General features: G+C 36.9%; 2 protein-coding genes across 3 annotated transcripts in view; one reads left to right on the top strand and one right to left on the bottom strand.

Moving 5' to 3' along the window:
- Positions 1 to 2,489: 2,489 nt before the first annotated feature.
- LOC127638340 (ubiquitin-conjugating enzyme E2 variant 3-like) lies at positions 2,490 to 11,363 on the top strand. Of its 2 annotated transcripts, XM_052119818.1 has the most exons (12): positions 2,490 to 2,618; positions 2,819 to 2,903; positions 3,065 to 3,130; positions 3,236 to 3,399; positions 5,634 to 5,775; positions 5,873 to 5,961; positions 6,061 to 6,166; positions 8,139 to 8,309; positions 8,789 to 8,962; positions 10,612 to 10,699; positions 10,884 to 11,007; positions 11,173 to 11,363. In XM_052119818.1, exons 1-12 carry the CDS (start codon positions 2,577 to 2,579, stop codon positions 11,335 to 11,337), a joined length of 1,416 nt encoding a protein of 471 aa, XP_051975778.1. In that variant the 5' UTR covers positions 2,490 to 2,576; the 3' UTR covers positions 11,338 to 11,363. The 2 variants fall into 2 exon arrangements, with proteins under 2 accessions (XP_051975778.1, XP_051975779.1); XM_052119819.1 differs by lacking the exons at positions 10,612 to 10,699; positions 10,884 to 11,007.
- Positions 11,364 to 13,641: 2,278 nt separating this feature from the next.
- Positions 13,642 to 17,820, bottom strand: part of LOC127638339 (USP6 N-terminal-like protein) — a 37,635-nt gene continuing 33,456 nt past the window's right edge. The window contains exons 9-14 of the mRNA XM_052119817.1: positions 16,990 to 17,110; positions 16,812 to 16,906; positions 16,658 to 16,723; positions 16,037 to 16,136; positions 15,425 to 15,577; positions 13,642 to 14,792 (exon numbers count right to left, since the gene is read on the bottom strand). Of these exons, the coding sequence (XP_051975777.1) occupies positions 13,645 to 14,792; positions 15,425 to 15,577; positions 16,037 to 16,136; positions 16,658 to 16,723; positions 16,812 to 16,906; positions 16,990 to 17,110 (1,683 nt within the window). The 3' untranslated portion in view covers positions 13,642 to 13,644. The remainder of the gene's footprint in view (positions 14,793 to 15,424; positions 15,578 to 16,036; positions 16,137 to 16,657; positions 16,724 to 16,811; positions 16,907 to 16,989; positions 17,111 to 17,820) is intronic.

The following is a 17,820-nucleotide window of genomic DNA, read 5'->3' as shown; positions in this document are numbered from 1 at the left end:
ATGACATTCAAATTTCAAGTTTATCTTTCTTCATCTAGGTAGACAACTGTTAGTCCACTTACAAAAAAAAGTACCTATAGTAATTAAGGCTTGTTGTGGATGTATAATAGTAGTATAACTGTGGCTTTTGAAGAAAATGTAAATGTCATGTAAATACCATGGTATATTAAGATACTGAAAAATCAATACCCACTGACATCACAATACTTTAACTATAAATACACTATTAGTCTTCACTAGACTTCATACAAGTTGAGCTCAATTGAGTATAATGTTGACTCGCCCCTCTTCTATATAAAAAAGCACAAATTTGCGTTCCAGTGAAGCATTCACAATGGAAGTGAATGGGGCCAATCCATAAACATTGAAATAATGTTTCAAAAGTATAGCCTCAAGACATAAACATAAGTGTTAACATGATTTTAGGGTTGTAAATTCATTTACTGACCTTTTCTGTTTAAAGTTATAGCCATTCACTACTCCATTGCATAATGATGTCAACAATCTCTCTAAAAATAAAAATGACGATCTAGACAACTTTACAGCTCAAATAATACACGAGTTTTGACAAGAATTAATGCAAGTGTTTTTATACAATTCATATATCATATTCACTGTGGCCACAAAAATGTTGCCCCATTCACTTCCATTGTAAGCGCCTCATAACCTCCATTTTTGCTTTTTTTTAAAGAAAAGGATGAACGTATTCAAATTATTGTGGTAATAAACATTATTCCACAAATGCTGTCGATTGAGCTTTACTTGTATTGAACCCGGAGCATTCCTTTAAAATACCATAGTTAATGTGCTCTGAGGCCTATGGTTGATAAGGAAGTCTAAATTGTGCAACATTTTGTGCGCTACAAAAAGTTTGAGGACAGTTGCTTTACTTCTAAATTAATGTATAAAGTTATTCCGTACATCAGAGGTGCCCCACGTCGATCGCGATCGGTCAGTCGATCGCACAAAATTTAAATGTACTTTCGTTAAATTTTAATAAAAATAAATATAATGTCTTTCCTTCTTTTAGTTTCTGTCTGACTTGCACTTGAAGAGTAAATATTGACCAAGCGATGTTTTGTTTATTCAGTTGCCATGACAACTAAATTTGCGCATACTGGCCTTCCAAGACTTCTGAGAACAGAGCGCAAAATTGCGATACTACTGCCCGGTTTAGGCAAAACTGAATGGAGTCAGACAGTTTTGCCTAATCTGGGCAGTAGCATCGCAATTTCGCACTCTGTTCTCAGAAGTCCTTGGAAGGCGCCATGCGCAAACCTAGTTGTCATGGCAACTGAATAAACAAAACCTCGCCTGGTCAATATTTACTCGTCATCAGAATAAGGTAAATGCCCTGGCTATTGTAATCTATTGTGCTGTAGGTGTTTTGGGTTTAGTTTTAAAACTGAATGATATCAACATTGAACATTATTATATATTTTTTATTAATTAGAAGATGAATTCCATTTAGGGATACATGCAGTAGTCCCAACAAGCATTTTCTTATTTTAAATGAAACTGTGTTTTTTTTAGTTGGTAGATTATTGAGTTGGTCATTTAAAAGTAGATCATCACACAAAAAAGTGTGGGCACCCCTGCCGTACATCTTCGATTCAGCAAGACCCGCCCATGATCACAGTTGGTATGATTGGAGCCGCTGTATGAATAACATCTCAACTGTCCATTCAAACACTGCTGGTTAGTTGCTAGGAGGCGGGGCTTCACGGAAAACGACTTCGAACAATGTTCCTCGCTCTTAATAAAGTCAACGTGTATGTACTAAATGCAAAACAGCATCGAATGATGCAGTAATCACAGTCAATGAAATCCAGTTATTTAAGCTAAAAATAAGAAAATAATAATTTCCTGTTACCTTTCTCTAGATAGCGTATAGCGGCTGAAAATTCCGAAATCTCATTCAAATCTCAGACAAATTGTTATGCTTTCTGTAGACATTTTTACACTACATGTGTATTCTTTTCAATCTATAAATATGTCAACTCAGAAATTAAATTCACCCCGGCAATCTATATAAATGATTATTTTGTAAATACATCATTGTATAATCGCAAACTAATGTGATTGGTCAAACCTGATCAGCGCTGTGGAAAGTAACACGTGCCCTACACACTACGAAAGACAGAGCTCTTGATGTGGATTACTTGAAGGGTCTGAAGGGAGCATGGCATAACACTTTGTTAAAGGGCTCTTTGGGGAAAAAATAAATAAATAACTTTCTTACTTTTGTTTGGAACTACCCTTCGCGTGGCGTCCCCTTGCCGAAATGCCCATGCAGTACTTCATCAGCGGTCTACACTGAACGATAATTAAATAAACTTTAATATACATCGAATTGACAATATTATTTAATTTAATTGTATCTGACTAATTAAAAAACACTTTCGTGCAGACAATCCCCGCCCATATCTCTATGGGGTAAACTTTGGGAAAAGTCCTCTCGGGTTACCGTACCTAAGAGCAGACATCAGCTGGAATATATTTGCGGAAGTTTCACATTATTGTCCGGTTGAGATTCAAGTGCCTTACCGCTGACAGACTTTTATTAAACACAGAGCATGGACTTGAATGCGGAATCGGTCAAGAGAGTCCTCTCTAAGGTTGTTATCTTATGTTTGATCACGTGCAATTAACTCTAAAATAATGAATGATTATAATGAATATGATAATAATGGTGATGCCACTGGTTGAACCTGTTTGAAGACGCCAGTCATTGTGTCAGGAATTGCATGTATACTACAAAACCTTTATATATGTGTTAATTAGTTTACTTTAACATGTTTCTTGATTTCTTTACTAGTATAAATTTCGTGATGTTGCCATTGAAGAGCTGCAGAAAGTGTCTCGCATTCATCCTGATATAATAATAAAAGCTGAAACCTACAGTGAGTCGTTTTAATACAGATATAATTTTAATGCCATAATATGTGAGACTAAAATATATTATCATAATGTTGTATTTTGAACCCTGTCTGTCTGTATGTCCGTACTGTACATGTTATTTGCGATAAGTTAATTAATTTCACTACCCCTACACCTTTTACAGCATTTAGTGACAGTTCACAGAAAGATTTGCTCAAACTGGTTGGAAACATCCCAGTCAGATACCAAGGTGAGACTGATAATGAAGGAATATGCAAAACATGAAGTAGTTGAACAGGCCTCTCTTTATGTTTTCAGCTATAGTGTGTTTCAATGGATGATGATGTATTCACAGAGCGTTCATATAACCTGCCCATCCTTCTGTGGCTCTTGGATTCCTTTCCCTTCACACCACCTATCTGTTTCCTGCGACCCACTTCAAGCATGGTCATACGGGAGGGTAAACATGTCGACTCAAAGGGTAGAATACACCTGCCGAGCCTGCACAACTGGGATCACGTAATATAACTTTATTTCACTCAGGAATTAAGTTATTCATATTCAAAATGGTTTAGATTCAACTAATGGATTTGTTTCATTTTGATGCATGTGTTTTTAAAATAATTAGTAAATCAGGATCCGAACTTTGACCAATCAGCATCCAGTACCTGAACTGTTTTTTTTTTTATTAGAGTGTGGTTACTGAAGTAAAACTCTTATTCATTTTATCTATTGGCAAATCAGTATTTAAGGATAACTTATAAACACTTAAAGAGACAGACCTACCATGACCTCCGATGGTATATGCTTCTGTTGAAGCCATCAGGCCCGATTCTTTTAACCTTATATATATAAAATATTATTATTATTATTATTATATATCTTTTTTATTAATATGTGTTAAATAGTAGATTTTCTTGTCAATAACTGCACTACCAGTGATCCAGAAGAGAAACAATCAACCAATCATAGAATCACGGCAAACAAAGTGCAGCAAAAGAGCTCTGAAGTAGAGCCCAACCGATATGGGATTTTTGAGACCAATACCGATTTCAGAGGGGGAAAAATTCACAGATTACCGATATGGTGTCGGATGTAGTTAATTTTTGAGCTGGAATGAAAACGGACCTTTTCTATGTGGAATGTGCACAGATTTTGCACCAATATGACTATGCAAAGGTTCTCAGAAGACTACTTTCTTAAACAAATATTTTTATCAAAGAATATTTGACATTTATTATTATACATTGTCAACCAATACTAGAAATGAACACTGAGAAAATAAAGAATACATTTAAATACAATATATAGCTAAATAAACAAACGTACTGTTTATCAGCCATTTGCTCAGCATTTAAATAAAGAATAAATACAAATTAAATAAATAGCTAAATAAACATCAGTAGTACTGTTTAGTATCAGTCTATTGACTATTTTAATACTGCCAGTCAATTATTGTTAGGTTGTAAAACAAGAAGCATTTACACTTACCTAGTCTAGAGATAAACAGCAACAAAGGTGTTACACCGTATTCTGCTATACAAGTTCAGGGGGAACTTTCAATGGTGAAAAACCAGACTTTTAAATATTACATTTTTGTAAATGCAAAGACTGGAATTATTCGGTTGAAAGGTACCACACTGTGAATCCTGAACAAAACAGTTTGGTAAATACATGTTTACACATTAGCTTCCACTCAGCTGACAAGGTATGAAAGTAGCTACATGGTTAGCTAGTTAGCTATAAGCTCGTTGTCATGGAGAGAAAATATGGACGTTATTTATTTACTTTCCAGCATTGCGTCTCACCAACTAGGTAACAGCATAGCGTGAAATCAACACTCAACAGACAGAATCCACCACTGCACTGTTGTCTGCAAGCTGCAAAAAGATGCGCTGATACTTGCCTTTCAATCTGCTGCATTACTGACTACACTGACAAACTATAGCTGGAAAACATAGGAAACAGTTGTGATAAACATGAGTGACATGGTTAACATTATATTTGTTATATTGACAAGGGAAAATTATGGGGTCATTGTTTAATAACTTTCCAGTATGCATTTCACAAACTAGTTACCAACTTACCGTGAAGACTCCGCACAGTCTGCAGAACCACCGTCAGCATTCTAGAACTCTGCAGAACCCCTAGCATTGTTTTCTGCATTATATGTTCTGAAAAAAAAGTTTTCATATCTGTAAACATATATGTCGATACAATATATCTGTGAAAGGCTAATATTGTCTGAAAACATCGGCCAACCAAAAAATCGGTCGGGCACTACTATGAAGCAACTGACCAGTCCTATGATGCTCTATGAATGACGCTATGAATCGGTCCTGCTACACTCTCAAACTACTCATGTATTTTTATATATATATATATATATATATGAATAATTTGTAATACAATTACAATATTTTCTTTTGATACTTCAAATCAATATCTTTAAATCAATCCTTTTTTAATTCGATTACATAATTCGCAATGCTTCTTGGGATCGTAGTTCATTCCCTCATGAAAGACGTTAAGTACACAGTCATCTACCTTTTTATTTATATATATATATAATAATATTTTTTTTTTGCTTCAAATAAATGTTTGTAATTTTGTGATTTACTTCAGACCTGGCTGGTTTGGTTCATGGCTTAGAACGATTTTATGAAAGCCCTATGGAAAAAATTTATAGAAAAAATACTTCAGGAACTAAGAAAGTGTTGCACACTGCAAATGTTGTGATGTCTCTGCTACAGCCCAAGTCAACAGTCAGCAGTCTTCTAGTGGAGATGATCGATAAATTTGAAAAGGAACCTCCACTGGGCACCAAATCATCTGGACAAGGCGAGAACCCCAATGATCTACTGGCATATGTATCTAATCTCAAAGTGAATGAAGGTTTGACATGCCTGTTGTGACTTTCGTTTTTAAATTCAAGTTCATTACCCCTTTTGTGAATTCAAAATCACAATATATTTGCACATTTCTCTTATAGATATTAATCTGCCTGGTCAAGCGGTCAAAGTCTCTGTGATTGGAGGGGGAGATTTGGGAATTGCTGCTGTGTTGAGCATTATGGCGAAAGTAACTACTTTATCGTTGATTTGTTTGCAGATTAACAAATAGCTTGTGAGTACGTAACCATGCTTTAATGATGCATTATGTCATACTTTCCTCTCATAGAGCTGTGTTGACAAACTTGTTTTTATCGACATACCAGAGAGTTCAACCAAAGGTGGCACAATGGATATGGAGATTTTCAATTTGCCAAATGTTGAGGTTTCAAAAGGTGCTTTTTTATTATAAATGATATTAATAATTATGATTATCCATAAAAATATGTGTTTTATGAAATTCATAATTTCATCCTGACATAATTTGTGGTGTTTCTTAAGACCCTATAGAGCGCAACAGTCTGGTTCTCAGAGTAAAAATCCAATTCATCCATTCAATTTCTCTGTAGGCGAATACATTTTTAACAATGACTAACTGTAAAAATCTTAAAAGACAGGTCTATTGTGAGCTCAGAGGTTGTTCATTGATAGTATAAGCTTTATTTTTAATTTTTTATTGTTTAGTAGCTGAATTTCTGGAGAAAATAGCCCGCTCCCGACATTCTTTGACGCCGAGCATATCTACGCTTTACTCATTCTTATCGACCACCTGCATAACCTGCTCTGAGGACTGTATTATGCACGTGCTGTGTGCACAAACGAGTGCTTTCTGCTTCAAACTTTACATTTGCACTCGTCCGTGCGCACAGCACTTGCATAATACAGTCCTCAGAGCAGCCAGGTGGTCGGTGAGTGACAGAGCAAACTAAGGATGACAGAGCAAACTAAGGATGACAGAGCAAACTAAGGATGACAGAGCAAACTAAGGATGACTGAGCAAACTAAGGATGACTGAGCAAACTAAGGATGACTGAGCAAACTGTGGATATGCTGTCGTTGAAGGATTTTCAACTTGGACTGGAAAATTGTCAGTTTAGTGCTAAGAGCCCACATCAGGCATGTCTGCTGAATGGGAGTCATTTTCACACATCATAGGTGGAAAAAAATTATCCTTTGTGCGATTGTGATAAATGTCTAGAAGTTGTCCCTTTCAGCAGAAAGACAATGTTAAGCTTCATTTAATGAACCAAATAGCTTTCAGCTGTGTTTGATATAATGGAAAGTGATTTTCTAGTATCAAATTAGCATTTTAGCATGATTACTCAAGGATAAGGTGTTGGAGTAATGGCTGCTAGAAATGAGGCCTGTCTAGATATGATGATAAATTATGGTGCTGTTATTTACATCAGTAATGTCCTGAATATACTTTGATCATTTGAATGCCACTTTGGTGAATTAAAGTACAAACTTCCTTCCTAATCTGTACATTATTCCAAACTTTTGGCCACCAGTATATATATTTGTAAATATCTAAATATTTTGCAATAAAATTACAATATATTGTTTGTATATTTATAATCAAAAATTTAAATCAATGGTTCTTCTCTGGTTTTAAATCAATACATCTTCTTGGGATTGTATTACATCCCCTCATGACAGACGTTAAGTATTTAGTCATGTACCTTTTGTCTTTTTGTCAAATACATTTTTGCTTCAAATTAAAGTTTGAACATCCTCCTAATTGGTTGGTTTGGTTCATGACTTGTAACGCTTTTATGAAGGATTTTATGAAATCCCTAGTGAAAAAGATGAATGGGAAAAACTCTTCTGGAACCCAGACGTCTAAAAAAGGTGGATGGGCACTGTTGCGCTCTATTACCAGTTTTGGGTAGTAATGGACTACATGTAATTTGTATTATGTAATCAGATTTAAAAAAAGCAAGGATTTGCAATTAGATGAAATTGCATTTTTAAATGTGAGAGTGAAGATTACAGTTAGTTTTTATGGATTACATATTGATTACATTTACTTAGGTAATAACAGATATCTAATGTTACTTAATACAACTAAAATAATATTTTCATTAAAACTTGTAAAAAAGTAATCAGATTAGATTATATACAAAGTGTAATGTAAAATATTACATTACTGATTACAATTTCATAAGTAATCTACTCAACACTATTACCATTACTTATACAGGGTGTTAGGGATTTGAACAAACCCAGTACATTTATTAACATCAGATAATGTACATTACCGCAATGCCTTTACATGCTTGTAGTTCCTAATCATCTTTGCCAGGAAAGTTACTTTCTCGCACAAAGATCTCTTACAAGCTTGTGTTTTTCCTCTTGTTTTTCTAGACCTGTCAGCCTCTGCAGCATCTAAGGTGGTGGTCATCACAGCAAATGCCTGGAGTGATGAGCAGTCATATGTGAGCGTAGTGCAGACTAATGTAGACATGTACCGAGGGATCATCCCTCATCTCGCCCAGCTGAGTCCAAAAGCTGTGCTGCTCATCGCCTCTCAACCGGGTTAGTAACTCAACCCTAACTTTCATTTTTTGTCATTCGTTGTCCCAAAAAAAGCTGAGTGGTGTTAATTGAGGTTAATTATGGCTTGCAGATTGATTAGTATTACTTAACTTGCCCAAGTCTTGTGTAGCCAAAATTATTATAAAAAGGACATAAACAAAACAATAAAACCACAGTAAAAGTAGTCGATGCGACTCATGTCTACAGTCCAAGTCTTCTAATGACATTGAAATCACTTTGTGTGATTAACAGAGGGAAATTAAGTCATTATCACATAGCTGAAATCAAATGTGGTGACTAGGTCAATAAAACCAAGTGTCATTGGTTCTTGCAACATGACGTCATGGTGTTTGGTCACAAGATACAATGAGGTTACCAATCTAGTTCTAAGGAGATGACCAAATCATTTATCAGTCAGCAATGTCTTGCATTTCTTATAGGCAGACCATGTGTGTGACTTCTGACCTTTCTGTTCACAGTGGACATTATGACACATGTTGCCTGGAGACAGAGCAATATGCTGCCCACTCAAGTGATCGGTGTGGGCTGTAATCTGGACTCGGTTAGACTGTCTCACATCATCAATATTTCACTGGTGGCTAATAACACAGGCAAACAGGCATGGGTCATAGGAGAACTCTCAGAGAACAAGGGTAAGTGGATTGCCTGACAGGATTCTGCAGACTGAACCTGTTCTTGTGGTTAAAAAGCTAAATGCTGTTCAGACTGAATGCATACTTTTGCTAAAAAAAAAATCTAGACACAGTGCAAGGAATAAAGCAGAAACTGGTGTCTTGAGACATGTTTTTAAAAGTTGAATTTCTTTTTACCATGGCATTGCATCTAAAACATGCAAGTATATTTGTCTGCGTCCCACAAGATGACAAGGACACACCCACGCCCAGTGGATCACGAAGCAATTCTATTGGCTGAAAGCACTTTTAAACTCCTATGCAATTGCTGTATGATTCTATGTAAATATGACAAAGAATAACTTCCGTTCTGTTTTCTCCAGTTAGTTCACAAGCTAACCCATTAGCATATTAGCTTAGCATATATATATATATTTTTTTTTTTATCATTTTAACCACGTTTCTCCTCACTGTTGCCACCTAGTGAGAAATGATTGAATTCTATAGAACTTTTAAGTTGCTGTATATTTAATAATTTGACACACTGTTCAATTTTAATCTTTGTGGTTACGGGTAGGATTATGGTTAGGTTTAGGATTAAGGATGGGTAAAGGTGTTGGGTTGCTGCAGGACTCCAAATAAACACAAACAATGAATGTGACCTCCAAAATATATCAGCATTTCAACGATTCATTGAAGGGGGTGTAACTTGAAGTGGGTGTGCCTTTTAGTGGTCTTTCAGGATGCAGATGGGACCTTTGCAAAAGAAATCACTTAAGTAGCTATAGCTGAAGGCCAGAGATCTCGAAATGAGGGCAAAATCTCCAAAAGAGGCCAGGGTTACTCCAAAAGGGGGTTGCACCAACTCCACTCACGGTTAAGGTAAGGGAAAGGGTTTGGAGCTTCAACCCCTTTTTGGAGCTATGCCTGCAGCTATATCCTTTTCCTCTAGTGTGCAAGTGTGAAGCAGCACAATAATCAAAGTCATCACAAATAGTGATGGATGCTTAACACTAGTGCAAATAGTGGCAGATACTATTGCACTCCTGTTAGTATTTAAACATTCAGTATGATGGCATTAAATAAACACACAAAAAAAGTCTGCAGTACAGTCCCACAGACACCTACATCAACCCATACCCCTAAACCTCCCCATACCTTACGAAAAGTAACCACTAGTTCTCTTAACCCACTAAACTTCTAACACGTTAACCTGTTCAATGTCTCTGCCCCATCGCGAAAGATTAAAATATGCCTGCTTTCATTTTACAAGCAGTTGACCACTAAGAAATTTGTCATGGCTGTCTTCAGCTTGGTCACAGCAAAGGTGGCCGGAGTTAGTGTAAATAGCCTTTGTCAACAAGATGTGCTATTTGCACTGTATAAATAGACATTGATTATTTATACCATAGCGTTGTCATTTTCTGTATCTGCTTGGACCCAACGTAGTTTCAGGTTTGTTGGCTTTGTATCTCTATTGAAAATGAATGCACGCATGAGGTGTAATAGCCTCTTAGCCTCACGTTTTATTACATCCTGTTGGCCAGAAGTTGTTATAGTTGTTAACTGCATTCTGTAACCGACAGGTCACCCATACAATTGTAGCTTTGTCTTGTGCGTTTGGAGATTTTAAATTATGAATATGACTGATCTCTCTCATCGTGTATTAGTGGCATTGTGGGGTAATCTGGGGCCAGGAACGGACCAGCTACAAGCATTAACCCCAGTGTCCAACTCCACCAAAGCCTTAATGGACAGGTATTGATTACAATAATCACAGACCAGCTATGTTTCAAGTACTTTGTGTTGATGGCATATTTGAATGAGGTGCCGTTATTTGTTACCTACAAATCTTTAGGTCAGTGCATGTACTGTAATTAAAGGACGAATATTGTGATTGTGTTATGAGGTGTGAGCTTTGTTGTTTGCGATATGTTCATAGGGCGTTAGAGATGCTGAAGGGTAGAGGTCAGAGGTCATGGTCAGTTGGGTTGTCAATTGCTGACATCACTCACACTATCATTACAGACCAAAAGAAAATACACTCCGTCACTACACTGGCTGAGGTACGTTTCTTGCCCTGTTGAATATATGCTCTAGATGTAGATCTATATGTGCAACTTAAAGCGGAAGTAACTTTTTCAGTTTTAAAATGCTTCTATCCCAGGGTAATATGCAGATATAAACACTGTACTTAAAATTGTGACCCTCTGTGTGGTTTCTTGATTCAGGGATGGGGTGGAATCGGTTCCAAGGTGTTCCTCAGCTTGCCTTGTATCCTTGGAGAAAACGGCTCAACACGATTACCAGGAGTGGCTTTAGGTTCAGAGGACGATGCCAAGCTGAGGGAGAGTACGGCTTCTCAGATCGCTCTCTTTATGCAACTCCGATTGTAGCTCCTGTCTGGATTTGACACTATGGCCTAAGTTCTTTAAATGATATACAGAACATGTGTCGTCCTTGCAATATGTACAAAGCCTAGGCTCTCAGAGCAGCCACTTTGAAGTGGAATTCATTCTGACAGCAATAGCACTTTCTGAAGATATATACTTTGAAAGTATGTGTCATATCCTATCAAGCCTGTCTGTATATTAAGAACTAGCTGGTCTATTATACTGTAAGCATTTTGCATAATATTGTTTCAGAGCTTTACCTTACTATGCAGTACTTTATGTAAATTATACAATGATACTTCTCTGGGAGGTAAAACAATTGAATTATGGTTATTCAATTAAATCACTTTAAGTCCTTGTTAAATGCTTATTACCACTGAGGCAAGTTCGCCATGTGGTTTTGCACTTAAAAGGTGTTCCTAATGTGCCTTTTTGCAATTGAATGTATTTTAATTTCTAAAGTAGTACCTGATTCTGGAATTATATTTTATGTTTACCATTGAATGTGAAAATGAAAATATCACAGCAATAATGTAAATATTAAAATCAAAACTCCACTTTACCTTGCACGTCTCATTGTTGCACAAAAACAATTTCTTTAAGCACTTGTTAATAAAACAAATCTCAAATGAGCATCACAACTGAGAACATTCAAAACTTTCAACCGGTCTCCCTCATGAAGATAAAACAACGAAACCATTTGACCTGAGAAGCTAAATATAAAAAGCAATTAAATAAAAGCTCTTAACCCCCAATGACAAAGTGCAAAACATACAATACTGTTCTTCAAACAATAAAATAATCCTATAAAAATGTACATTGAATGTTACATCTTCACTTGGGTGGCTTTACAATTTCCCTGTATGTACTTTGACAAAGCTGTCTATCATCATCAATCACAATGTGTCACTACAGGGAAGTGTATGTATTACAGGACTTCAAGCTGAGGGAATTTCTTCTCAAATTCTCTGTTGTGTAATACTAAGGCCTTTTACCTCTATGTCTGCTCTTGAGTGTGGTGAATTTCTTATTTGCGTTTACAAAATATGATACGATTTGTTTCTTTTTACATATATGAATGATGTATATGCTTCAGTGTATTTTCCAAATGTAACAGTTTCAAAAGAAACAAAAAACACTTATAAAAGCAATCCAATAAAAAAATTAGAGCTGATGTTGGCATGCTGACTGATTAAATGTATGGACATGAGGTCAAATCAAGTTGCTTTCCCTCAAGTTGAAATCCAGTCTAAGATTACTTGTCCTCTGACAAGTTGATTTTCTCAACTCTCAAAACTACTTGAAAATAGCATTGCTTGTGTTTAAGCACCATTTTAAAATAGTGATGATATTTACTGCCACAATGGTGACCAGCGAAAAGATAATTGACAAATTTAGCACATCAACCCACATAAAGACTCTTTGGAAGATTGGTTACTCATCTTCTCATAAAGTGTGACTAATAATAACAGCTACAACTAGATGCTTCATTTCAGAAAAGGGGTTTCCAATGCAACAAATCTGCTTGAGACACTGATAAAACACAAACACAACATACAAGCATCCCATTTTGATCTGTGGTATAAAGCAGCTTCCATATGACTTGCATCAGCATTGCCGAATACATTGAGCTCTGCGGAGTGAATCTACAGCGATGCCGTGTTGCACTTCTTTCAAGCGTTGTAACACGAAGCTCAAGTTCAAACAATTTCAACTTTGACCCCGTTGCCACTGACCTTTTAAAGCGACAGCCAATGATTACCAGACAATTCATAGTATGTTTTGTTGACTGTACTAGCGCTAAAATAGACATTCTCTGCAGTGCGTTTAATGTGGTGGTCAAAGCAGCGGTTCACACTGGCATTGAGCAGTGCATTGCCCCTTAACACTTATTGCAACATAAGATCTACAAGTTGCACAAAGCTCAAAGGAGCTTCCTCGTGACTAGTGCTGGTGCATCAACACACTGCTCAATGGCAGCATCAAGTGTCCCTTGAAAACCTCATGAAAAGCGCTGCAGAGAAAGTCTTGTTTTGATTTCAGCATTGGCATTAATACATCTTCTGAACTGTTTGGTGGTCAATGGCTGTCGCTTCGAAAGGTCAGCAGCAAGAGGGTCAAAGCTGAAATTGTCATTTCAGCTCATTACATATTTAAGGTCATTCTCATATGTGCAAATGTACAGAATTAACTTAAGTAATGATGGACAGAATTTTACAAAAGCCCAAAAGAAGAAACCCACCTTCAGTTCACTGTAACAATGGTATAAAGAGTCTTGCTTTTGAAGGAAATAATTGTCCAGTACAGCAACTAATGACTTGGAACATGCATTCGGTAGAAGTCTGAATCCGAGTTTACAGGAGAAAGCCTTGCGGGTTGTAATTTTTTGGGCGGAAGCCTTGGGGGCCGTGATTGACCCATGTCTTGTACAGTCTGGTTTAGAAGCATGCAATTGGATGGGACTGAAGGTACAAGGAAAGGTCTGTCTGGTGGCTGGGGGAAAACACAGTCTGGAGTTGCCCGACTGTTGGACTCCTCGATGCATTGGGTTGGAGGAGGAGGTAGGGGTGAAGAGTCTGGGGAGTAGAAGAACATGGATGGGGGCGGTAGAGTAAGAGACAAGGTGTCCTCTGAATGAAGGGGAAGGGTGGGGTTCTGGACACCCAAGTCTGAGTTTTGCGGCAATATGGTGGCCATCTCCAACAGTCTATCCACAGACTGGCATTCTGCCTCCCAGATGTTGTCGTAATGGGATGTGTTAAAAGGTCGGCGGTCATTTGAGGATGGAGGAACATATAAGTTGACTGGAAACTTGCTTAGCTGCCGATGAGCTCGATATGAGGAGGGCGATGAAGATGGATCTTCTAAGATTAGATCTAGAGGTTCTGTATTTGGTGGTGGTGGTGGAGGAAGATTGAACCGGATGTCTCCCTCTAGTGGTAAAACCTCAACTTCTTGTTCGATGCAGGGATGAGGTGGAGGTGGCAACTCTGGGAGATTAAAGGAGTGTATACTGGAAGAATCGGTTATGGGTGGCTGGTAGGGTGGAGGCCACTCTTCAGACACCGCTGAGACAGGTCTACTGACATGTCCCTTTTTCAAAGAGAGTGTATCCCCTTGTTCAAGTTCTGGGAAGTGAAGAAGATTTGGTTTTTGTTCAGGGGCACTGTCTTGAATCTTCAATGTGGTAGTTGTGTCTTTAAGCGTAACCTGTGACAATGAAGGGTTGGAAGATTGGGTGTGCTCTGGTAGAGGGGAGGGTGGACGGTTAATGGAAGAGGTAACTGTATCGCTGCTCTGGTTGTGGGTGGTGATGTCCTCGGTGTGTGGTTTGGTTGAGGTTGGATTGTTGTATGTGGCTGGTGGTGGTATGGACACACACTCAGTTTGGATGACTGGAACCAGCACTATTGGACGCTCTTGGCCCAGAGGTATATTTGGGATCTCATCTCCCTTGGCTTAAAAGTAATCCCAGACAAGACAAAACACAAGTATTACACAGAAGTCACACAAAAGTCAAACAACCAGAAGATTAACAAAGGTACCTTAAAATAAAGTTTTTTCATCATGTACTCACCCATGTATTGTTACAAACCCATTTAACTTACTTTCTTCCGTGGAACACAAAGGAAAATAAATGCGCAAATCTTTTAAATAAAAATGCTATTATTGTGGTTAGTGCCTTACTTTAAAGCATAAATAAGGACCTAATAAAAATTTGTTTTATTTATGAAAATTTTACTCACAAACAAGCTTTTCTTACAGCCCTCATAAATGCACTAAAAGCAATGGACATCAAGATGTTTTCTGAAAAATGACGGAAATTTCAGGTCGTCTCTCACATCCTCCAGAAGACTTAAAATATGATGCAGGAGACTACTTGTAGGATACTTTTGGGTCATTTAAGCTCTACAGTGAGGCACTATCCACTGCCATTGTATTTAAAAGAGGGCCCGTAATATTCATGCGTGTTCTACGTAAGAAAGTAAGTCATACAGGTCTGGAATGACATGATGGTTAGTAAATTATGGCAGAATTCTTTTTTTAGGTTTCCAATTCTTTAATTGTACTCTGATATTTTGACATTTACCTGGAGAAGGGAGATCGAGTTTCATCCTGCGAAGCTCGGACATAGATGACTGCAGTTGATCAATGGCAACATCATCACTCACGGTGAAGGAGGAAGCAATGCGCTCCTGCAGAAACTCCCTGAGGTCCTCTAGAGACATCTTCTGAAGGTGTTCTGATAGGGAAGAAGGGAGCTTTAAATGTGAATGGACAATACTAACCAAGCAAAGATTCTCAAAATAGCGACATTTAAAGACAACTGGCTGATGATATGTCTAGAAAGCTCATCTAGAACTCCAGTAAAACCCACTCTTTCGAGCTATCCAGCCCAGACCACACAGAAACAACTTATTTCGACAGTACATTCAGTAACTTACATCAATAATTTTATTTTGCACTGCCAATATGAAAGACAAACACTAATTTGTAATTTATCTGACACTTTTACCCATAGAAACAGACAATACACTTGATATAGGGACAGTCTCTCTGGAAAAACCTGAGGTTAAGTAAGGTACAATGGTGAAGCTCCTGGATCAACCCTTGTGGGTTCAACCTTTTAGATATCAGCCAAGATTTAACCAATAGGCTACATCTCCCCAAAGATTCATCTGAATATAGTACACACACTTACTTTTGTGCAGTTTGAGAACAGTATAGGCCATGGCGGTGAGGACTTTCTCTCCCTCTAATATGTAGATGTCCCATAGACGCAGGGTGAGTGTAAAGGGTGTCTGTGTAGTTAAAATAACACATTTGAGTCACCAATAAGACCTAAAAATAAAACAGCAGCTGAAGAGCACCAGAATAAGTAATACAAGCCATAATGTTTTCAATGAGTTTTAACCCAGCCATATAAACATTTCAAGGGATAATGTTTTCAGCCTTTTTTCACAAGAAAACTTTGCTGCAAGTGAGTGATGTCATTCTCTGCCCTGCATACTCAGCATAAAGTTGCATGTGGTCCAAGTAGAATATCTACAGACACTGGAATCAAACTATGCAATAAACTTCAGAACCTATGTTCTATACTGTACACTAATAATTGCAAAATCATCAAATCAATATCAATTAAAATATTGGGTTCAGTGTATTGATTCAATACGGTGACAAAAGAATATCTATTTAGGATTAGGGATTTGAAGACATTTTTTATACAAAATGTTTGGTACGTAACTCGCCCCTTACCATTCTGTAAGTGAGAGACTTACTTTTCATACTTGGTGTAAAGTTTCTAATGTAAATTACTTCTCACCCTGTCGATGAAACACTGGAGGAACCATTTAGTTGAGTAGAAACCAGTGGACATCTGCTCCTTATCCTGCGGCGAAGATGACATTTGAAGAACTGAGAAACAATTTGCTTACATAAATGTTAAGCCTAACAACTGCGGTTAAAAGAAATCTCACCAAGTGTTTCTTCAGCTTTGGGAGGAGTTTTGACAGTATTTGGTCATGATGAGCCTGAAAACGCAGCAGTTTGGGAAACCCTGGAATGAAGAACCCTGTGAGAAACCACAAAAAAGACAGAGGTCATTAAAATAGCATTTTGTTCTTTCTTTTCAAAAATATTCACAACAACACTCACCGTGCATGGCATGTTTCCCATTGGTCAGAAGCTGTGATAAGGCCCAGAATGCATCTTCCTCATTCATGTACATGAGTAATATTGCAGCAATCTGGCTCATCCCCTGACAGTAGCTCACTTCCTAAACACAACCACATAACCCAAGACTTAGAACATCTGTTTGATAAACACATTACTCAATACCCAGACAGAAGAGTAATTGAACAGGGTTCATACAGATGCTTCAAAGTTAAACTCAAAGGACTTTTCAAGCACATTTTACTTGAGATGTCATAAAAACAAAATCTTTATTTGTTAATTATGAATACAAATATTTTATTTAATAATTTTTTCATGCATTTAGTAAATGATTTAAGCAATGTATTTAAGGATTTTCTATAATTCATGCACTTTTTAAGCACCACTTTTTTGGAATTTTCAAGGGTTTTCCCAGGACAAAATTTTGAAATAGCAAAATTATATATTTTTTTATCTATTTATTTTTAATGCATTTATACACATACAGAAAGACAAACAAAAATGTACTACAGTGAAGAAAATTGCAAACATATTGAGGGAAAGAAAAAAAAGAGAATACATAAAAAGTAGTAAATAAAGAGAAAAAAGGAAGGTAAACACAAGAGATTGATAAATACAAAATGATAAGTACAAATAAAGAACAGCAAATATGTTTAGCAAATATATAGATAAAGTTTCAAAAGATAATGATGAACAAAAGATCAATAAATATATGTATGTATATATATATTACTTTTAGAAACCTGTTGAACAAATAAAATGTAGGTATAAGTACAACTTAAGCAAATTAATGTTTGTATATGTATTTATATA

Source organism: Xyrauchen texanus, chromosome 46 (genome assembly GCF_025860055.1).
Source record: "Xyrauchen texanus isolate HMW12.3.18 chromosome 46, RBS_HiC_50CHRs, whole genome shotgun sequence".
In the NCBI taxonomy this organism is placed as follows: domain Eukaryota; kingdom Metazoa; phylum Chordata; class Actinopteri; order Cypriniformes; family Catostomidae; genus Xyrauchen; species Xyrauchen texanus.
Note: the sequence above shows the minus strand (reverse complement) of the source record. Positions and strands in the feature narration are given on the sequence as shown.